Genomic DNA, 21,530 nt, shown 5'->3' with positions numbered 1-21,530 from the left:
AAAACGTTGTGTCTCTACTGAGCATGGAATTTTAACATTATAATTTAACATTTTGGCATGCTATCATCGAAAACCAACATAACACCTTGTCTCAGTAGTTTATATTAATTGCCTGTGATAGATGTATATGTATGTGAATGGATAATGTAAACTCTCACTAAAGATCATAAAGGATTTGAGGCAGTTTTCCAAATGATATGGAACATGAGTGTATAAAAATGTGTCACTGGCATCAGGCCGTAGAAAAGATATGGACAGGAAAATAAAACTGAGGCTAAGAGTGACACACAGTCATTTATACCACACCGACTGGTAGAGTTGGGGCCCACATTAATTTCATTCTTCCTAGCAGCCAAAGAAAAATATGATGAGTTTCAAAATCCAAATTCCAAAAAAGGAAGTCTTAACTAGCATAGTTGAGAAGAATCTGATGCCCCAATAACATGACAAATCATTAATATTTTAAAGTGTGCAATGGTGGTAGATTTATGTCAGTGTGTACTTTGTTTCTCCTTAACACATGTCACAGTTTATAGTTTAATTTACTCCATTTTGGTCAGCGGGGGTGGTTTACTCCCTCAGTTGAATATAAGCTCCCTGGGGGCAGGAATCATGTCTATATTATTCACCACTATATCATCAGTGCACAGTGCTAATACATAATAGGCACTCAGTGATATTTGATGAACAATTGAATGACAATGACATATGAAAGAAATTTCTCCACTAGAGGCTTTTTTGTTGTTGTTTGTTTATTTATTGTTTTGAGGTGGAGTCTCACCATTGCCCAGTCTGGAGTGCGATCTCGGCTCTTTGCCACAGATCCAGATGCAATGGAGGAGGAAGGAGGTGCTAGATGAATGTCAAATTCTATGTAGAAGAAAATTTGTAAACATCTAGAAATGATTAAAAGTACTATGCAGCCATTAAACATGTCATAGAAAATTAAAAGAAGACACAGGTTGGGTGTCCCAAATCCAAAAATCTGAAATTCAAAATGCTCCAAAATCGGAAACATTTTGAGCACCAACATAATGCTCAAAGGAAATGGGGTATTTCACATTTCAGACTTTCAGATTCAGGATGCTTAACCGGTAAGTATAATGCAAACATTTCAAAGTCTGAATAAAGTCCCAAATCCAAACAATTCTGGTCCCAAGCATTTCAGATTAGGGATGTTCAACCTGCAGTGTCTATTCCCATAACTTTTTTCCTTCAAATTTACAGTGCATACTGATTTCTCCTCTGATCCAGATTTTAAAAAATCATTCATTTCTAATCTTACTACCACTCTCCTCCCTTCTACAGATCTGTTGACATCTTAGAGTTGACAGAGCAGGAGGAATTGCTGAAATTTCACTATCACACCCTCCGGCTCTACTCAGCCGTCTGTGCTCTTGGGAACCACCGGGTGGCCCATGCCCTGTGCAGCCATGTGGATGAACCTCAGCTCCTCTATGCCATTGAGAACAAGTACATGCCTGGTTTGCTGCGTGCTGGCTACTATGACCTGCTGATTGACATCCACCTGAGCTCCTATGCCACTGCCAGACTCATGATGAACAACGAGTACATTGTCCCCATGACGGAGGAGACGAAGAGCATCACCCTGTTCCCTGATGAGAACAAAAAGCACGGCCTTCCAGGGATCGGCCTCAGCACCTCCCTCAGGCCACGGATGCAGTTTTCCTCCCCCAGTTTTGTAAGCATTAGTAATGAATGTTACCAGTACAGTCCAGAGTTCCCACTGGACATCCTCAAGTCCAAAACCATACAGATGCTGACAGAAGCTGTTAAAGAGGGCAGTCTTCATGCCCGGGACCCAGTTGGAGGGACTACTGAATTCCTCTTTGTACCTCTCATCAAGCTTTTCTATACGCTGCTGATCATGGGCATCTTTCACAACGAGGACTTGAAGCACATCTTGCAGTTGATTGAGCCCAGTGTGTTTAAAGAAGCTGCCACTCCGGAGGAGGAGAGTGACACGCTGGAGAAAGAGCTCAGTGTGGACGATGCAAAGCTGCAAGGAGCTGGTGAGGAAGAAGCCAAGGGGGGCAAGCGGCCCAAGGAAGGCCTGCTCCAAATGAAACTGCCAGAGCCAGTTAAATTGCAGGTAATCAGAACAAGAGACTTGAGTGAATTTCAGAATTGCTAAGCATTAAGGTATTGGAACATGCCTTTGTTTCTTTCTGTGTGTGTGTGTTTATTTCTTTGCATTCCTGTGTAATGGTAGTTCTTCATAAAATTAACTAACTTCCTATTCTTTTCCCTCTTATTCATTAGCCATCTCCTCTTGTTTCCCAGATGCTTTTTACCTTCATTACATTGGAATACCTGAAATACAAGCCATCAAATACCCCTTTCCACCCATATTTCCACTCTTACCAACCTTAGAATACTTGTTTACCAGTAGATGCACCCATTGTCACATAGCAAGGTTTTACTTTCCCCTAGTATGCTTTTGTTTTGTTCTTTTGAGACAGGGTCTCACTCAGTCACCCAGGCTGGAGTGCAGTGGTGGTGCAATCATAGCTCACTGCAGCCTAGAACTCCTGGGCTCAAGCCATCCTCCCACCTCAGCTTCTACAGCAGCTGGGACTGTAGGCATGCCACCATGCCCAGTTAACTTTTTTTTATTTTTAGTCGAAATGAGGTCTCGCTGTATTGCCCAGGCTGGTGTCAAACTCCTGGACTCAAGTGTTCCTCACTCCTCATGCTCCCAAAATGCTAGGATTACAAGTGTAAGCCACTGCACCCAGCCACTTTAGTATGTTTTTAAGGAATCAGACACACTGGCTGTCTTTATGCTCCTCAAGGTGTCTAAAGGGTCCTTTATTAATGTCTCCTCTGTTTATTAAAGTCAATTGGATGTTTGCATCGCTGACCTGCTTTTTTGCTCCTCGTTCCTTTAGTCAGCATTGACTGAAGCCTTACTCTGGGTATGCACTTAGGGGAAACACAAGTGAACCCTGCCTTTCAGAATCTCACAGCCTCTAAGGAAATATACACTCATTTATGCATTAAAAAATCTTATTGCTAATTGCATTAAGTACTCTGAAGGCAAAGAATGGATTACTAAAAGAAAGAATATTTAGACTGGATTACTGTTAGAAAGATGAGGGAGAAGACCCCTCAGAGATTTTGACTTTTAAGCTGAGTTCAGATTTAAGAGTTGTGCTCAGCAGTTACAAGAAAAAGGAACAGGGAAGGGTGTTCTAGGAGCTTTCCATGCAAAACAAATAGCCCAGCAAAGGTCCTGAGGCAGGAAAAGGCCAGTGTGGCTGCTGGTAGGAAAATCGATAAGGGAGGAAAGAGAGTGTGATCTAGTATCTGGTTAGTCAGGAGGCTTTCTTGCTGGTCCAAACTCTAGGAGACCATGCTCAGAGGAGGGTGGGGCAAAGGAGATGGAGAAAAGGGGTTGGACACTGTGACTACTTCAGAGACAGCACTGATAGAAATGGTTATATTGTAGATGGTGACACAGAGGGTTTTAAGGTCCTCTTTGACACTGTCGTGTATTTATATCACAATTGGTATTGAGTGTATAGATTTTTTTAAAAATTTGCCAGAGCATTCTCTCTTAGAAATGTTTCTACCAACATACTCACTCAGTTATAAATCCTTTTGGTTTTCAGTAGGAGAAAGACCCAGCTAATCACTGAATGAATGAGCATTCACCACTTAATTGTCTTAAGTTTAGATTTCTAGAATTGGTACAGCAGTTCAATGATCTCATCCATAACCCAGATCTTAATATTTTTCTGCTCTGTGATCCTCAGCCTGTGGTTTTCTTCCTAAAATGCTCACCTTATTCTTTCTGCAGTAATCATGTCATCACCCAGTTACACTCATTTTGAAAGAAGGGAACTCTAGTCTCTTATCACTGATGGAATAACTTTCCCAGAAGACCCTTAGCAAACTTTCCCTTATATATTTCATTGGCCATTGCACCTGTGGCTGAAAGGGAGGCTGGGAGGGTAAGTGTATTAGTTCATTCTCACACTGCTAATAAAGACATACCTGAGACTGAGTAATTTATAAAGGGAAAAGGTTTAATGGACTCACAGTTCCACATGGCTGGGGAGGCCTCACAATCCTGGCGAAAGGCAAATGAGGAGCAAAGTCACATCTTACATGGTGGCAGGCAAGAGGGCATGTGCAGGGGAACTCCCATTTATAAAACCATCAGATCTTGTGAGACTTATTCACTACCACGAGAACAGCATGGGGGAAGACACCCTCATGATTCAGTTATCTCCACCCAGCCCCGCCCTTGACATGTGGGGGTTATTACAATTCAAGGTGAGATTTCATGGGGAAAGAACCAGACCATATCAGTTAACATCCACTAAAGGGACATTTATTTGCCATTTTTGCTTATACAAATTATGTTTCATCTCCTGGGACCGAGCACATTGCTGCCTATACAAAATCAGGATTCTGTTTCTAAGAGAGAAGAGTAGGCAACTAAGGATGTTTACCACAGATTATGATTTCATACACATTATTAAAGGATTTAGAAATTAAATTTGGTGTCTTTTTAATGGTCTCTTAGATGTGCCTACTGCTTCAGTACCTCTGTGACTGCCAGGTCCGGCACCGGATAGAAGCCATTGTAGCCTTTTCAGATGATTTTGTGGCTAAGCTCCAAGACAATCAACGTTTCCGATACAACGAAGTCATGCAAGCCTTAAACATGTCAGCTGCACTCACAGCCAGGAAAACAAAGGAATTTAGATCACCACCTCAAGAACAGGTACAGAAATGAAATGAAAATTCTTCGTATTTATGTTGGCTTTTAGTCATTCAGGATCTCTGCCTTGCAAAATTATATAACTCACACGTCTTGTTTTCCTTGTTCTGTTTAAAGTCATCAAGTTGATTTAGTTAGTATTCTTAGTTTCACCAAAAGAATTTCTTTGGTTAGTTTAAACAAAAGAGGGACTTATTAGAAGATATCAGGTATATCACCAACTCTTTGAGAAGGCCAAGATATGCCAGAGTCTGAAGTTCTTCAAATAGGAGCAAATTTCAACCACAAATGGGTCTTCATCATCTTCCACTCATAGGAATTTTTGATTCCTAGGACTCGATGCTAGAGGCTTTCCATTTGTGCCTACCATAGAAGAAACACATGTCTCTTACACCTTGCTTGCCGGAAGACTGATTACCTGCTTGTGGTTTCTTCGTTTCATTGCTTACCCCCAAAGTCAGGTCTTCTGAGGGTACAACAGAACAAAGGGCACCTGCCTATATCAGAGAATGGGCTAGTTGGGGGATGTAAATTTTCTGGAATCTACCTCAGAATGGGCCTCAGAGTGTGGGAAGTTACTGGCGTAGGGATGGTGTTAAACAATGTAATTCACAGACGTCTTTTTTGATTTCTTACCCTTACCATTTTCCTCTCTATCCAGGGTAGCTCAGAATGAAAGTGTTTATAGGGACTAATTACAGAATTTTTTTTTCTCACCAGAATGTAATTTCTTTGAGGAAAGGGATGTGGAATTTTCTTAATTGTTATAAAGAGCATTTATTGAGCAGAGAACAGGTCCAGCCTCTTCCAGATTAACTCTGTTAAACTACTGTTGGGAAAATTCTGCTTCTGGAAAGATGGAGTACATGTGCTTTTCCCGATTCTTCCTTTTAAGTACAACTAAAACCCTGGACATTACAAAGAAGACAACATAAGAAGACTCTGAAAGATAGAGAGAAGAAGGGAGGTTGGCTACAGAACTCAGGACCCAAGGAACAACATGGTGGTGAGTTCCCTGGATTTTCTTTTTGCCTCAACTATCCCAGATTTGAAGCTAAAGAAGCCGACAACCAGGAAACACCAACGGGCATAGACAAGAAAAGCTGCAACAAAAGCCTCCTCTTTCTAGACAAAGGATCACGGAAGGGGCAGCTTAGCAAGACAGAAATGTGTTAGATAATAACTGCACTACTGCAGCCAAAAACCACAGAAAAAACTGTTCCCCACCCACACTGGGCACAGGCTGAGTGGGGAACCTTGACTTCCACTCTCACCAGGCTGTAACAAGGTGTCCCAGTAGAGGACTGAGCTGGGACTTTATACCCGCTGAGTAGTAACAAGGCCCATTTCTTCCAAAGTATCAGTAGAGGTTATGGAAGGAGAAGTAACAAGACACTCTTACCTTTCTAGCAAGGTTCACATCAGTACAGGTCTAATGAGGAACCAGAACTTTTTACCACTGCCCAACAGTAACAGGGTCCCTTCCCTCCTCCAGATGTCCAAGGAGGCTGAGTGGGAAAATGGGCTTTGCCTGCTACCTGGCAGCAATAAGATAGCCTAAGCCCTTCTCCTGCTGGATGGGGTCAGAGGAAACCAGGTGAAACAGAGTTGTAAATAAGACCCAGAGCTCCTAGCATAATCCTCAAAATGTTGAGATTTCAATTAAAAATCATGTGTGTGAAGAACCAAGGAAAACTTGAATGAAAAAACCAATCAATAAGCACCAACACTGAGATAACAAAGATGTTAAAATTATCTGATGAAGTTTTGAAAGCAATCGCCCTGTAATTCCTTCAAAATGGAAAAGAAATAGAAAGCCTCAACAGCAGAGAAACAAAATATATGACAAAGAACCAAATGGAAATTTTAAATCTGAAAAATATAATCACTGAAATTTTAAAACTCAATGAATGGGCTTAAAAGCAGAATGAAGGGAGAAGAAGGAACAATCAGTGAACTGAAGAGAGGGTGATATCAACTACCCCATCTGAAGAAAAGATGAAGATGAATATAACAAAAGATCTAACATTTGTGATGTTGGAGTCTCAGAGGATAGGAGAAAGAGGGTGAACTGAAGAAAATAATGCTGAAAACTTTTCAAGTTCAGTAAAAAATATGAAGTGAGAGATTCAAGAAGATGAGTACATTCCGTATAGGATAAACATAAATCTTTACCGAGACACATCATAGTCAAATTTCTGAAAAAATTAAAGACAGAGTCTTTAAAGAAATGACACTACCTACAGGGGGAGAAACAATTTGAGTGACAGCAGATTTCTCATTAGAAAGTATGGAGGGCAGAAGGAAGTGGCACAACAATTTTCAAATGCTGAAAGAAGAGACTATCACCTCAGAGTTCTATGTACTTTGAAAATACTCTTCAGGAGCGAAGGGGAAATCAAGACATTCTCAAATGACAGGAAGTTGTAAGAATTTGACTACAGCAGACCTACCCTAAAAGAATGCTAAAGGAAGTTCTTTAAATATAAGGAAAATGAAAAATGAAGGAAATTTGGAAAATTCAGAAAGGAAGAAATTAAAACTGGGAAATGTTGTCATATGGTGAATACAGTGCACTTTTATTCTCTGGAGTTTTCTAATTTATGATTGATGGTTGAAGCAAAAATCATTAAACTGATGTGTTTCTAAATATGTGTATAGGGAATATTTAAAAATTATAAACAGAGGAGAATAAAGGAACATAAAGGGAGATAAGGTTTCTATCCTTCACTCAAACTGAAGTCTACTGGTGTTGACATTGTACCATCTGGTACACCATCAATACCAGTAGACTGTATGTTAGGTATGTATATAAAATAATACTCAGAGCAAGCACTAGAAAAGCTGTACAAAGAGATACACTGAGAAGTACCACAGATAAATCAAAATAGGATTCTAAATATTGTTCAAGTAATGCATAGCAAGTCAGTAAAAATAAATCAGAACAAACCAAACCACAGGTGAAATGACAGACTGAAGTCATAGCATATCAATAATTACACAAATATAAATAATCTAAATATACCAATTACAAGAAATTGGCAGAGTGAATTTATAAAACTCAATCTAACTATATGCTTGCTAGGAGAAACTCACTTCAAATATAATAATGTATACAGATTAAAATGGAAAAGTTAAAGGAATATGTATTATTAAAATATTAATCAAAATAAAGCAGGAGTAGCTATGTTACATAAAGTTGACTTCAGAGCACAGAAAATTACCAAAGAGATAAGGATAATACATAATGGTCAGTCCACCAAGAAGATAAATATATGTGAATTAAACAACAAAGCAAAATATGTGAAGCCAAAACTGATAGAACTGAAAGGAGAAATAGACAAATCCAAAATTATCTTGCAGAATTCAAGACTCCTCTCTCAGTTGATAGAACAGCTGAACAGAAAAATCAGCTATGACACGGAAAAACTCCACACTATCATCAAATAATAGATCTATCAAGGTTTGTAGACTACTCCACCCAACAACAAGGTACACACTCTTTTCAAGTGTCCATGGAACATTTGCTAAGATGGAACATATCCTGGGCCATAAAATAACCTCAAGAAATTTTTAAAAGTTGAAATCATACACATTTTTTTTATCACATTGTTATCAAATTAGAAATCAGTAACAGTAACTGGAAAATCTCCAAACTCTTAGAGATACTAAACAACACACTTCCAAATAATCTATGGTTTGAGGAGGAAGTATGGGGAGAAATTTAAAGATTCATTAAACTAAAAGAAATTGGACACATCACATTTGAAAATTTTTGCCACAGCTAAAGCAAGGCCAAGAGGGAAATTTATAACACTCGATGCTTACATTTAAAAAGCGGAAACCACTCAGATCAATAACCTGACCTGCCACTTCAAGAATTTTGAAAACAAAGAGTAAAATAAACCTAAAGCAAGCAGAAAGAAGTCACTAATGTAGATAATAACAGAAAGTAATGAAACTGAAAACAGGACAATAGAAAAAATGGATCCAAAAGCTGGTTTTTAAAAAATAGCAATAAAGTTGACAAACCTCTAAAACAACCGACAAAGAAAAAGAGAAGATACAGATTACCCATACCAGGAATGAAACTACTTATCATGGCACACCCTGCTGACTACAGGTGATAATATGGGATTTTTTTCTTCTCACCTTTGAAATAACGATAAGTAGATGAGCTGATGAATATGTTAATTATCTTGATTTAATCTTTCTACAATGTATACATATATCGAAACCTCATAAATACATACAATTAATATTTACCAATTAAATATTTTTTAAAGGATCGTATGGGAATACACGCATACATACTATATGATTCCATTTATGTAACATTCTTGCAATGACAAAACCATAGAGATGGAAAACAAATTTGTGGTTGCCACGACTTAAGGATGAGGGGCAGACAGAGGGATGTGGGTGTGCTCATGAAAGGGTAACAGAAGGGATCTTTGAGATAAAGGAATTATCCTCTATTTTGACTGCACTAATGTTGCTATCCTGGTTATGAGATTGTACTACAGTTTTGCAAAGTGTTACCAATCGGGAAACTGCATAAAGCGTCCTTGAAGTCTCTCTGTATTATTTCTTACAATAGCATATAAGTCTATAATTATATCAAAATAAACGTTTAGGGAAAAAAAATCACATAAATGCCAAAAAGAAAATCTAAAATAGTTTATTAAAGGAAAATTATGGGAAAGCATCTTTCTCTTCCGAATTTATAAATTTAATAGTATTGTTCAAACATAAATGGTAAAGTTTCCCGCAGTTTAACTGAACCATTAATGTTAGCAGCAGCGTAGTTATCCCTTATAAAGATTAACCATGCCGAATATGAAAATTCAAAACCCAGAATACTCCAAAATCCAAAACATTTTGAGCACTGAAATGATACCACAAGTGGAAAATTCCACACATAAATACTTAGTACAAAGTTTATTTCATGCACAAAATTATTTAAAATATTTTATAAAATTTCCTTCAGGCTATGTGTGTAAGGTGTGTATGAAACATAGATGAATTTCATTTTTAGACTTGGGTTCTATCCTCAAAATAGCTCATGTGTATGCAAATGGAGCTGGTCCTCTCTATCTGTGGGTTCTGCATCTATGGATTCAACCAACTGTATATTGAAAATATTCAGAAAAAAAAATTCCACAAAGTTCCAAAACCCAAAACTTGAATTTGCTGTGCACCAAGTACTATGTCTAATCCACTTAAATGAAGTGATGTGTCAGCACTGTCTTGGGTATTATAAGTAATTTAGAGATAATTTAAAATATATGAGAGGATATACATAGGTTATATGCAATTTCTGTGCCATTTCATATAGAAGACTTGATTGTCTGTGGCTTTTCATCTCTATGGAGGGTCCTGGAACCAATCCTCCATGGATACTAAAGGATGATTGTATTCCAAACTCTGAAAAAGAAATCCTAGATCTGAAACACTTCTGGCCCCAAGCATTTCAGATAAGGGATACTCAAACCTGTGTTACTTTTCAATTATATTTTTCCTTCTTCTTTGTGTCTGTGTTCTTCTCAAAAAGAGTTCTTGTAAATATTCAATAAATGTTCAATAGAGATGTTAGCTAGAAAATAATGGAAATTTAGGATAAGCATATACAATACTTTTTAAAAATAGCATTTAGATCTCTTAGTTAAGAATTCTTAAAGTATACAAGAGTCTAACATATTGTGGAATTGAGAAAGAGGAAGAAACATTATATGACTATTTTGTACCTTGTTAAGCTATGGATGATTTGATTTATTCTGCGGTACTGGTTGGATTGTGTGATGGACACCTGTGGAGGAATAATTTATGAACAATCAGAGATTTTGAGCATTTTTGCTTTTGTGGTAGTTGTGCCTTTCTTTGTTTCTTTGTTTCTTTTTTTTTTTTTTTGAGACAAAGTTTCACTCTGTCACCCAGGCTGGAGTGTAGTGGCACAATCTCGGCTCACTGCAACCTCCACCTCCCAGGTTCAAGCAATTCTGCTGCCTCAGCCTCCTGAGTAGCTGGGACTACAGGCATGCACCACCACACCCAAGTAATTTTTGTATTTTTAGTAGAGATGGGTTTTCACCATGTTGGCCAGGCTGGTCTCAAAATCCTGACCTCGTGATCTGCCCACCTCAGCCTCCCAGAGTGCTGGGATTACAGGCATGAGCCACTCTGCCCGGCCCTGCTGTGCCATTCTTGAATTCACCTTTCTTTTCTTCCTCCTTCTTCCTCTTTCTTGTTTTTCAAACTTTCAGATCAATATGCTTCTCAATTTTAAGGATGACAAAAGTGAATGTCCATGTCCAGAAGAAATTCGTGACCAACTATTGGATTTCCATGAAGATTTGATGACACATTGTGGTAAGGTCTTTTTGATTAAAAGCTCTTATTAATTGTATGTTTTTAATCCATATATCCTGAGACAAAATTAAGTGTATATGCGAATACTTTCACGAATACACACGATACCTGTTAGAAAGTCATATAAAAACATTTATTATTATGGCAAAATGGCAAAATAACTGTCCCTATGTGGGGAGTCCTGAGGGATAGAGAAATCAGAGAGGCAGTTAAACTGAGCAGAAGATGACCAAAATTCTTTCTCTCTTTTTCCTCTTTCCATTAGTGGCAGGAAATGGGAAGGGGGACATGTGGCCGGGTGCCTCTGGCAGGGAGGTTAAGGTTGGTTTAGTCAATGGGTACAAAGTTTCGGTTATACAAGATGAATGAATTCTGGAGATCCATGGCACAACAGGGTGCTTCTAGTTCACAATACTGTATTGTGCACTTAAAATTCTGTTAAGAGGGTAGATGTCATGTTAAGTATTCTTAAAACAACAACAAACAAACAAAACCCCCCAAAACAAAGAGGTGCTAAGAAACTTAGAGGTGATGGATTTACATCTGTTCCTGGTGGTGGTGATGGTTTCACAGATGGATGCATGTGTCCAAGCTCATATTGCATAGATAAAATATGTACAGTTTCGTTTATAGTAACCTCAATGAAGCTGTTTTTTTCTCATGTAAGAAAGAAATTTGATCACAAACAGTTGTATTTAAAGCAGTTGAGGGAGTACTTTCTAGAAAATGTAGACTATAACTTTTGAAATTAGTGAATGCCTATGGAAACCCTACATTAAGTTGTTATGTCAGTAATCCAAATCTGTTAAGGGAAGTCTCCCCTCCTTTTATTCTAAGAACTTTAAGAATGGAATTGATTAGGTATTCTGGACGTGTGTGTGTTTTTATTCCTTTATGCAATGGTGTGGATAAGGTCTGAAGATTCAATGAAAGAAAATGAACCAGCTGTTTTTAAAGTTATAGATAAAAATAATGCCACTGCTTTAACCGGTGGTTATCTTATTTTAATGAAGATAATAAAAACACCACTTTGCATATTAATTTGGTTTATGAATGAAGTACCACTAAATGACTCCCAGAAAATTATACTACGTGTGTGTACATGTATGTGTGTGTATATATATATATATATTTCTACAAATATCCCTTGTAGAAATGTGTATGTATGTGTGTGTATATATATATATATATATTTTTTTTTTCTACAAGTATCCCTAGAAATACAGGGATACTTTAAACCTTTAGAATTACTGCTTCAGATATAAAGCATTCCCTGGTTTAGGGTACCTAATTATGCCTGTTCTCTCTGTTTCTCAACTAACCGAAATACTGCTAAAATTTTTGGAGGCAAGAGAGGAGAATTAAAGTCTGGGGGGCATGGTGTAGGCAGGGCTGGACTGTAAGTCTAGGCAGACAGTATCTGAAGTCCGAGATGCCCAAGGGTCAGCCCAAATAGCAGAATTGATCTTTGCCCTTAAGAGAGTCTTTTTGGTCTCTACTCAGTGTTATATTTTGTTCTGGGTGACAGCCCTGAGCCCACAGGAATAGAACAAAAACAGAGAGGAAGGAAAGAGGCTGACCAGTGAATGTTATTTATGAGGGCTGGTAAGCAAGATTGCTTAACTTAATGTCAGATGTTTTTAACATTGCTCTAAGTTGTGCATGAAAGAAATTACAAGGCCTCAGAATTATTTGCCCAAGTGTATTCTTTAAATATTTTTTTCTGCCTCTCTGTTTTTTCATACTAGGAATTGAGCTGGATGAAGATGGGTCTCTGGATGGAAACAGTGATTTAACAATCAGAGGGCGTCTGCTATCCCTGGTAGAAAAGGTGACATATCTGAAGAAGAAGCAAGCAGAAAAACCAGTTGAGAGTGACTCCAAAAAGTCCTGTAAGCAGTATGAGAGGGCATTGGCAGAATGACCCAACTGCTGACACTTAACTCATCCTTTGAACGAATGTTTTACTGGATGAGCCAGTGAGATAATTGAGTTTGCAACTTCCAAGAATCAGACTCTTAAGTAGATGCCTGTAGCTCCCAGAAATAAACAGCAGCATCAGTCTATGTGTATAGCAACAGACTGAGAGGTAGAAGCATGATAAGGATGGATGGTCTCCATAGAGAACTAGAAATTTAGGTATTTTATCAGAGACCATAAAGAGAAAGTTAAAAGGAAGTATAGTAATTTAGCCTTCGTATCTAAATATGAGGTCAATTTTCAAATATTATTGCATCAAATTAAACTTTTTTCTTAAAATTTAAACAGATATTGTCTTTATATTTTGGTTCTGAAATATTTCCTAAACTGTTATATACTTCTGGTTGATCCATTTCCTATTTCAGAATAATAAGCACCCTTGGGCTGTGAGTGCCTCGGGCACAGCACTCTGAGTAGGTCTGAGGGATCCAGCCTACTTTTTACTTCACTTCTAAGACTGCGTTGATTTTAAGATGCAGCAATGGTTTGTTAATAGCTTTCCCTGAAATAAAAAAAATAAACTTACGAAAACTTTTACAGCAATTTTTTTTTGACTTACAACAGAAAACCTTTATTCATACAGTTACTTCTAAATTTATTCTTCAGTGTCACAATCACAAATTTGAGTCAAGTTTTCTTTAAAATCAGAGTTCAATGTTTCTTTCTTTTCTTTTTTTTTTTTTTTTTTGTGTTTTGAGGCAGTCTCGCTCCATCACCCAGGCTGGAGTGCAGTGGTGCATTTTCAGCTTACTGCAACCTCTGCTTCCCTGCCTCAGCCTCCTGAGTAGCTGGAATTACAGGCATGCACCAAGACGCCTGATTAATTTTTATATTTTTAGTAGAGACTGAGTTTTACCATGTTGGCCAGGCTGGTGTTGAACTCCTGGTCTCAAGCAATCCACCCACCTCAGATTCCCAAAGTGCTGGGATTACAGGAGTAAGCCACTGTGCATGGCCAGAGTTCAACGTTTCTTATGAATCACTTTCTATTATTATCAAGTTTATGATCTTGAGTGGTTAAAATGACAGTGTGGTTTTCAGATATAGGGGAATATATTGGCATTTTATTTGCATTTTGTATTTGGTTAAAAATGGTAGTTTTTGTTTTTGCTTAAATAATTTCCAGATGAAAGTAAAACAGCCTAATTTGAAAGTCAGCCAGCATATTAACACTAGGATTAAGTGCCTCATTGTGCATGAATTGGTCACCCCACTTAATTTTGGTAATTTCACTGTTTATTTGAAAAGATTTGGATGTTTCTATTGCTTTTACATTTACTATGTTTCATGTTACATTGCAAAGTAATTTTCTGTGTATGTAGTAACTTTTTGCTTTAATATAAATTCACAATCAAATCCTTTTGAAGACATTTTAAATGACAAATATGGATACAACTTTAAGTGAAAACATAATTAGATGTAGTCACTAGTGCAAATGACTCAACTGAGGAGACAGTTGGATAAACATACCTTTTTGAATGTCCGTGACTGAACTTTATAAGGATAAATGATATCAGGCCTTCTGGGAAGAAAATAATAGAACAAAACAAATAAAAGTAGTAGGACACCTTATATTAATTGCCATACCTTCAATTACATATGAATTGCCAATGGTAATTTTGAAAAAGTGATATAACTATAGCTTATTTAATTATAAGAATGATTTTTAAAGAAAGATTTGTATTTTTTTTATCTTTGCATGATTGTAACTGATCTGTATTGAAATATGTATCATCCAGTGAAGGTTATTTTCTTCAAAGAATATCTAGAGCCTTTTCAAGTCTGGTACAAATAGAAATACCAATTTGGGGGTACAGGATATGGACTTGAAATGTCCAACTGATTTGTCTTCTCTTATTTTTCTTTTAAAAAATATCCACAATGACTTTGCAGCCACTCTGCAGCAGCTGATCTCTGAGACCATGGTCCGATGGGCTCAGGAGTCTGTCATTGAAGACCCCGAGCTGGTGAGGGCCATGTTTGTGTTGCTCCATCGGCAGTATGACGGCATTGGGGGTCTTGTTCGGGCCCTGCCAAAGACCTACACGATAAATGGTGTGTCCGTGGAGGACACCATCAACCTGCTGGCATCCCTTGGTCAGATTCGGTCCCTGCTGAGTGTGAGAATGGGCAAAGAAGAAGAGAAGCTTATGATTCGTGGATTAGGGTAAATTATTTAACTACTACAACCCTTTGTCTTGTAAATGTTTTCTAATTGTTATACCTATAGAGTAGTACATTAACTACATTGATAAAAATATATTGTCTGGATTATACGATTATTATACTAAATAGCTTTTCTTTTTTTATTTTTTATTATCATACTTTAAGTTTTAGGGTACATGTGCACAATGTGCAGGTTAGTTACATATGTATACATGTGCCATGCTGGTGCGCTGCACCCGCTAACTCGTCATCTAGCATTAGGTATATCTCCTAATGCTATCCCTCCCCCCTCCCCCCACCCCACAACAGTCCCCAGAGTGTGATGTTCCCCTTCCTGTGTCCATGTGTTCACATTGTTCAATTCCCACCTATGAGTGAGAATATGCGGTGTTTGGTTTTTTGTTCTTGCGATAGTTTACTGAGAATGATGATTTCCAATTTCATCCATGTCCCTACAAAGGACGTGAACTCATCCTTTTTTATGGCTGCATAGTATTCCATGGTGTATATGTGCCACATTTTAGAGATAGAAACAAAAGCTAAATTAGAAAGTTGCTCAGTAATGAAATAAGACTAATTTTACAGTGTGGCACACAGCCAATATCATTCAGTGTTTTTTTTTAAGTCTCATAGTAATGTACAATAATATATAAAAACATAGGACAGTAAAAACACATTGATCCATAGGTCTGTGTGGTGTTTAATACATTAAAAAAATAAAAAAACACATTGAAATCCAAGGTGGGTAGTGGGAAATATGAACAGGAAATGATAAGGAAGCTTGTCTTTATCTATTGGGCCTTGGAAAAAGAAGGGGTAGGGGGAACAACTTTTCTGAGAATTCAGCATCATGAGCTTGCATTTCATGTGGATTTGGGGGTTAAAGTTAACACCCCATATTCAAGAGTGAGGATAAAACAAAGATATTTCAGAATATTTACTTGCAGTCCCTCATCGGAAGACCTTCTAAAATTTTTATGCTAAATGTTAATATATACATTAGGGAGAAGAAAACGGAATTCAGAGAAAAAGAATGGGATGCAACACGTTTTATTGAGTATACTACTGATTTATACATGTATAAATCTAAGCAATCATTAATAATAAGCTTGTATAGTTCGGGGATTTGAAAATAAGATGGAAAATTTGCCTATTGAGTAGTGTTCACTACTCAGGTGATGGTACAACCAAAGCCCAGGCTGTTTTTTTGTGGTACAGTAAAAGCCCAGGCTCCACCACGACACAATATATGCATGCAGGAAATCTGTATTTGCACCCCCTAAATATCTAAAATATTTTTAAAAATAAAGAAAAAATAAGATGGAATCAAAATCATAACAAAGATAAAAATTATATATATATTAAGCTCTATGATGTTCATTAAGAACAATATCTAAACATAAAAATGTAGAATTCTGGAAGATAGGATGTTAAACAGTGATTAGAAGACAAATATTTAGCAGAAAAAAAAGCTGATGTAGTTACATAGATATGAGGCAAAAGAGGAGATAATAAAGGTAACTGCTACATGAATAAAATAGACCAAAACAAACAATAAAATTGATCAAAGAAACTTAGAGTTAATTCTTTGAAAAAAATGAATAAAATGGAATACCAGGTTTTTCTTTGACAGAACTCAAATACAATCCTGAGGGAAGAAAACAAGTGTATAATGATACAGATTGTTTCATATCATTTCTATACATTTTAACTCAGAAAACAATATTGCGTATTGCTCATGGACCTATTAAGTATTTAAAATTATAAAAATGGATGAAAGGTTCTATTAAAAACTCATAATTGTTGCACACTAAAAATAAATATACTAATGGGACAGAGAGGGAAAGCAAAAAAGCCAATTGAGAAAAGCAAACATTAGAGTCTTTATAATTGTATGAGCATAGGTCTTATTTGAGTACTAATATTTAAATCTAACCCGAGGAAGCCTCTCATAAGAGGTTATCTTAATTAACCAAATGAAAAAGAAAGCCTTCCAGAAAATGGAGATCATATTCTTTCTTAACACACACCAGTAATATGTGCCATTAAAAAGTAAATCATTCATTAGTGATAAAACTCAAAATGATGTTAAAAAACAAAATGCTTCTTTTTGTGGTATTCAAAATATTTAACACAGAGAGATTCTTAGTAAATGACAGCCTGACTGCTATTTAATTTACCCAAAACTAAAAGCAAATGAGATTTTAAAATCACTTTACTTCATTCAAAGATTTGAATTAATGAGACAATAAAAAGAAAAAGCTGCCTTTGTTTACCTTAGTTTGTTCTGGCATGAAATAAGTCAGACCCATATTAGCCTTGGGCATCAAGTTGTTTTTCTGACCTATGCTATCTAAAAGCCCTGTTCATTAAAAATAATAAATGCAAAAATCATACTACCCCACTTTCTTGATATAGCCAGAGTAACTAAAGTTTTGCATATGACTAAATGAATAGGCGAGTAATTCAGTTAAAGGAAACTAATTTGAAGAGAAGTTTCAATTTTCTCATAGGCTGTATGTTATATTCTTGCTCTAGATCTAACAAGAAAATGTTTTATAGAATAGACTCTTGGCATCGATTTGATTCATGTTAAAATAGAAATCAACAGAGCTCTTTATTTGCAGTGAATGATACTTTCTCCTGAACATTATGACCCTTAGGAATACCTTGACACACATATTACAAGAATATGTAATGCAGTAATGATAATACGAGACATTTTAGGTATCACCTAACACCGTTTCTTGAAACTGGATGTCCGTTTTAATGAGTTAGATTACTTGTACCTGGACTTCATGTATACTCAGTTTCTCTTGGAGAATATGAATCCTTTTAAGTATTTGTCAGAATGATAATATGAATGCAATAAGAAATAACACTGTTGTAATTATATACACAAATACTGAATGTAATACTAACAACAGCATATATAAATACTAGCAACAGCATATATATGAAAAGCAGAGATACTTATATATGAAGAATTTTTATATAAACATGGTATAACACTAATTCATATTTTTATCCAAAAGAAGGTTGGACTCATGGTTGGATATCCATAAAATTAGGAATGATGTGTCCAAAGTATGTTTCATTTTAACTGTTTACATATTTACTATGTTTATTACAATGGAAAAGAATAGACATTCGTCAACCAATTTTGGTAAATTATCAATATTTTTGAGGAAAACAATTACATTCATTAATTTTTGTGGCTTATTAACTACTGTGATTGCTTTTACTTTTCAACTCACATAAATTATTTCTAAAAGATTTATGAGGAACTTGGTTAACTATTTAGATGTTGCTCTGAGCTTTACCCCATACGTCCATTGTCCTTTCTAGGGATATTATGAATAACAAAGTGTTTTACCAGCACCCTAATCTTATGAGGGCACTGGGGATGCACGAGACTGTGATGGAGGTCATGGTGAACGTCCTTGGAGGTGGAGAGTCCAAGGTAACATCTTTGATTCCTGAGATGCTATTTAGTATCATCTCCTGGAGTATATAGATTGCAGATTCTTTTTTTTTGAGACAGAGGCTCACTCTGTCGCCCAGGCTGGAGTGCAGTGGCACGATCTCGGCTCACTGCAAGCTCCGCCTCCCGGGTTCACGCCATTCTCCTGCCTCATCCTCCCGAGGAGCTGGGATTAGAGGCGCCCGCCACCATGCCTGGCTAATTTTTTGTATTTTTAGTAGAGACAGGGTTTCACCGTGTTAGTCAGGATGGTCTCGATCTCCTGACCTCGTAATCCGCCCGCCTTGGCCTCCCGAAGTGCTGGGATTACAGGCGTGAGCCACCGCACCCAGCCCAGATTGCAGATTCTTAATGAGAATTTCTTAAATCCTCTTAGGATGACTGTTTTTAAAGAAGACTTTTTGAAAAAAACACACAAACCTTAGGGAGTTGAATGTACTACTAGTTTTTTTTTCCTTGATTTTGATAAAAATTTCCTGTCTTATACTGTGTAATTTTTGGCCTCCTAAATTATTCTCTTTTAGGGGATATTTAGAAACTGAAGTATCTCATTTAGGGGATATTTAGAAACTTAGAAACATAAAAATTACTCTATGTATTAATTTATTTTAAAATTTTGAATTGTAATTCAGTTCTCATCACGTTACCAGTCCATGGCACAAGCATGTTCTTCAGACTCCACCGTCCTCCATGACACAGACATTGGTTGGTTTCACTTAATTTCCAATCCAGATTGAGATTTGATGATAATACTCTTGGATGTATTTGTTGCAGAATTCTAAAGTGAATTCTTTTTTTTTTTTTTTTTTGAGACGGAGTCTCGGTCTGTTGCCCAGGCTGGAGTGCAGTGGCGTGATCTCAGCTCACTGCAACCTCCACCTCCCAGGTTCACGACATTCTCCTGCCTCAGCCTGCCGAGCGGCTGGGACTACAGGCGCCCACCACCATTCCCTGCTAATTTTTTTTGGTATTTTTAGTAGAAATGGGGTTTCATCATGTTAGTCAGGATGGTCTCGATCTCCTGACCTCATGATCTGCCTGCCTTGGCCTCCCAAAGTGCTGGGATTACAGGCGTGGGCCACCACACCGGGCCTAAAGTGAACTTTTAAGTAACCACAACTTAATGGTATCAAAAACCAAATTAGTATGGTAGTATAATTTTAAAAACTTTATATAATCAGTATAATTTTATAACCTCTGGTATGAAAATATGTTTTGATGTTTTAAATCTCAGGATGTATTTTTCACAATATTGAAATAAGCCTATACTTCATATGATCAGTCTGTTTACCAGTTAGACAGGCTTAGAAGGATATCATAATATACTGTACTTTATTACAGAAGAACTCCAGAGAGTATCTGGGGTAAACTATGATAATATTTGGTCTCAAGGAAGATGTGTTTGGTGGGGTCAAACATGCAGGCCTTCCAGTCCAGGAAATCATCTCATGAGGTGCAAATCAGGGAGGTTGTAAATCCCTGGAATCAGTAATTCTACTAATATTAATACTGATAAGAACATCCTATTATATGTGCCACATACTGAACTATATATTTTTCAGAAATCAGCTCAATGAATTCACTCCCCTGCCCCTTACCTAAAGCAAGTATTATTATCCATATTATTCTAACAGAATCAAAGAGATTGCATCATTTACCATGGAAGCACAGCTGATAGCGGTAGTGAGGCATCACAAATGAATCTGCCTTTCACCTTTGAGAATGGAGTAATAAGTCAATTTCTGTTCTAACCCATCCATGGTAATGAAGTTTCTGAATTAGTGCCAGGCTTGATTTTCATTGACTCACGGACGAGGCAAATCGTAGTCTGCACATTTGGAGATCTTTGGTATCTGAAGTTTGGCACACACATGGACACACGGGGATTGACGATGTGATTGAGACCTCAACGTATGAACTCAATTTTATAAAGATTGTTTGCTTTCAGCAGCTAATGACATGCTTTATCTGTAGGAAATCACCTTTCCCAAGATGGTGGCCAACTGTTGCCGTTTTCTCTGTTACTTCTGTCGTATAAGTAGGCAGAATCAAAAAGCTATGTTTGATCATCTCAGTTATTTACTGGAAAACAGCAGTGTTGGTCTTGGTAAGTAAATGACTTTTATTTCATCTTTAAGGTTGAAATAATATAATATTACATTTAAAAAGCAAACGTTTGGTTAAAAAATGGGCAATGGACCTGAATAGACATTTCACAAAAGAAGACAGGCAGTTGGCCAATAGGTATATGAAAAAATACTCGACATCACTCATCATCAGCAAAGTGCAAATTGAAACCACAGTGAGCTGCTATCACCTCACACCTGTTAGAATGCCTATTATTGAAAAGACAAAACGTAATAAGTGTTGGCGAGGGTGTGGGGAAAAGGGAACCCTTATACATGTTGGTGGGAATGTAAATACAGCCATTTTAGAAAACATTAAGGAGATTCCTCAAAAAATTAAAAATAGAACTACCATATGATCTAACAGTTTTCCTTCTGGGTATATATATCCAAGGGAAATGAATAATCAGTATGTCGAAGAGATACGTGTACTTCCCTGGTCATTGCAGCATTATTCACAATAGCTGAGATATGGAATCAACCTAAGTGTTCATCAGCAGATGAATGGATAGGAAAAATGTGGTACATATTCACAATGGAATGCTGTTTGGCCTTAAAAAAAGAGGGAATCCTGTCATTTTCAACAACATGGATGAACCTGGAGGATATTACATTACATGAAATAAGCTACGTGTAGAAAGACAAATACCAC

At 37.0% G+C, this 21,530-nt stretch overlaps 1 protein-coding gene across 22 annotated transcripts in view; it reads left to right on the top strand.

The window, feature by feature from the left end:
* The window catches only part of RYR2 (ryanodine receptor 2), a 788,912-nt gene that overhangs the window by 566,149 nt on the left and 201,233 nt on the right, over window positions 1-21,530 (top strand). For all 22 annotated transcript variants that reach the window (XM_063790296.1, XM_063790294.1, XM_063790292.1 and 19 more), the window contains 7 exons: window positions 1,309-2,113; window positions 4,556-4,756; window positions 11,017-11,122; window positions 12,871-13,014; window positions 14,996-15,269; window positions 18,617-18,731; window positions 20,727-20,859. In XM_063790296.1, coding sequence (XP_063646366.1) covers window positions 1,309-2,113; window positions 4,556-4,756; window positions 11,017-11,122; window positions 12,871-13,014; window positions 14,996-15,269; window positions 18,617-18,731; window positions 20,727-20,859 — 1,778 coding nt within the window. The remainder of the gene's footprint in view (window positions 1-1,308; window positions 2,114-4,555; window positions 4,757-11,016; window positions 11,123-12,870; window positions 13,015-14,995; window positions 15,270-18,616; window positions 18,732-20,726; window positions 20,860-21,530) is intronic.

The sequence above is a fragment of the Pan troglodytes genome, chromosome 1 (assembly GCF_028858775.2).
Source record: "Pan troglodytes isolate AG18354 chromosome 1, NHGRI_mPanTro3-v2.0_pri, whole genome shotgun sequence".
NCBI classification, from domain to species: domain Eukaryota; kingdom Metazoa; phylum Chordata; class Mammalia; order Primates; family Hominidae; genus Pan; species Pan troglodytes.
This window is presented reverse-complemented; position numbering and strand designations above follow the sequence as displayed.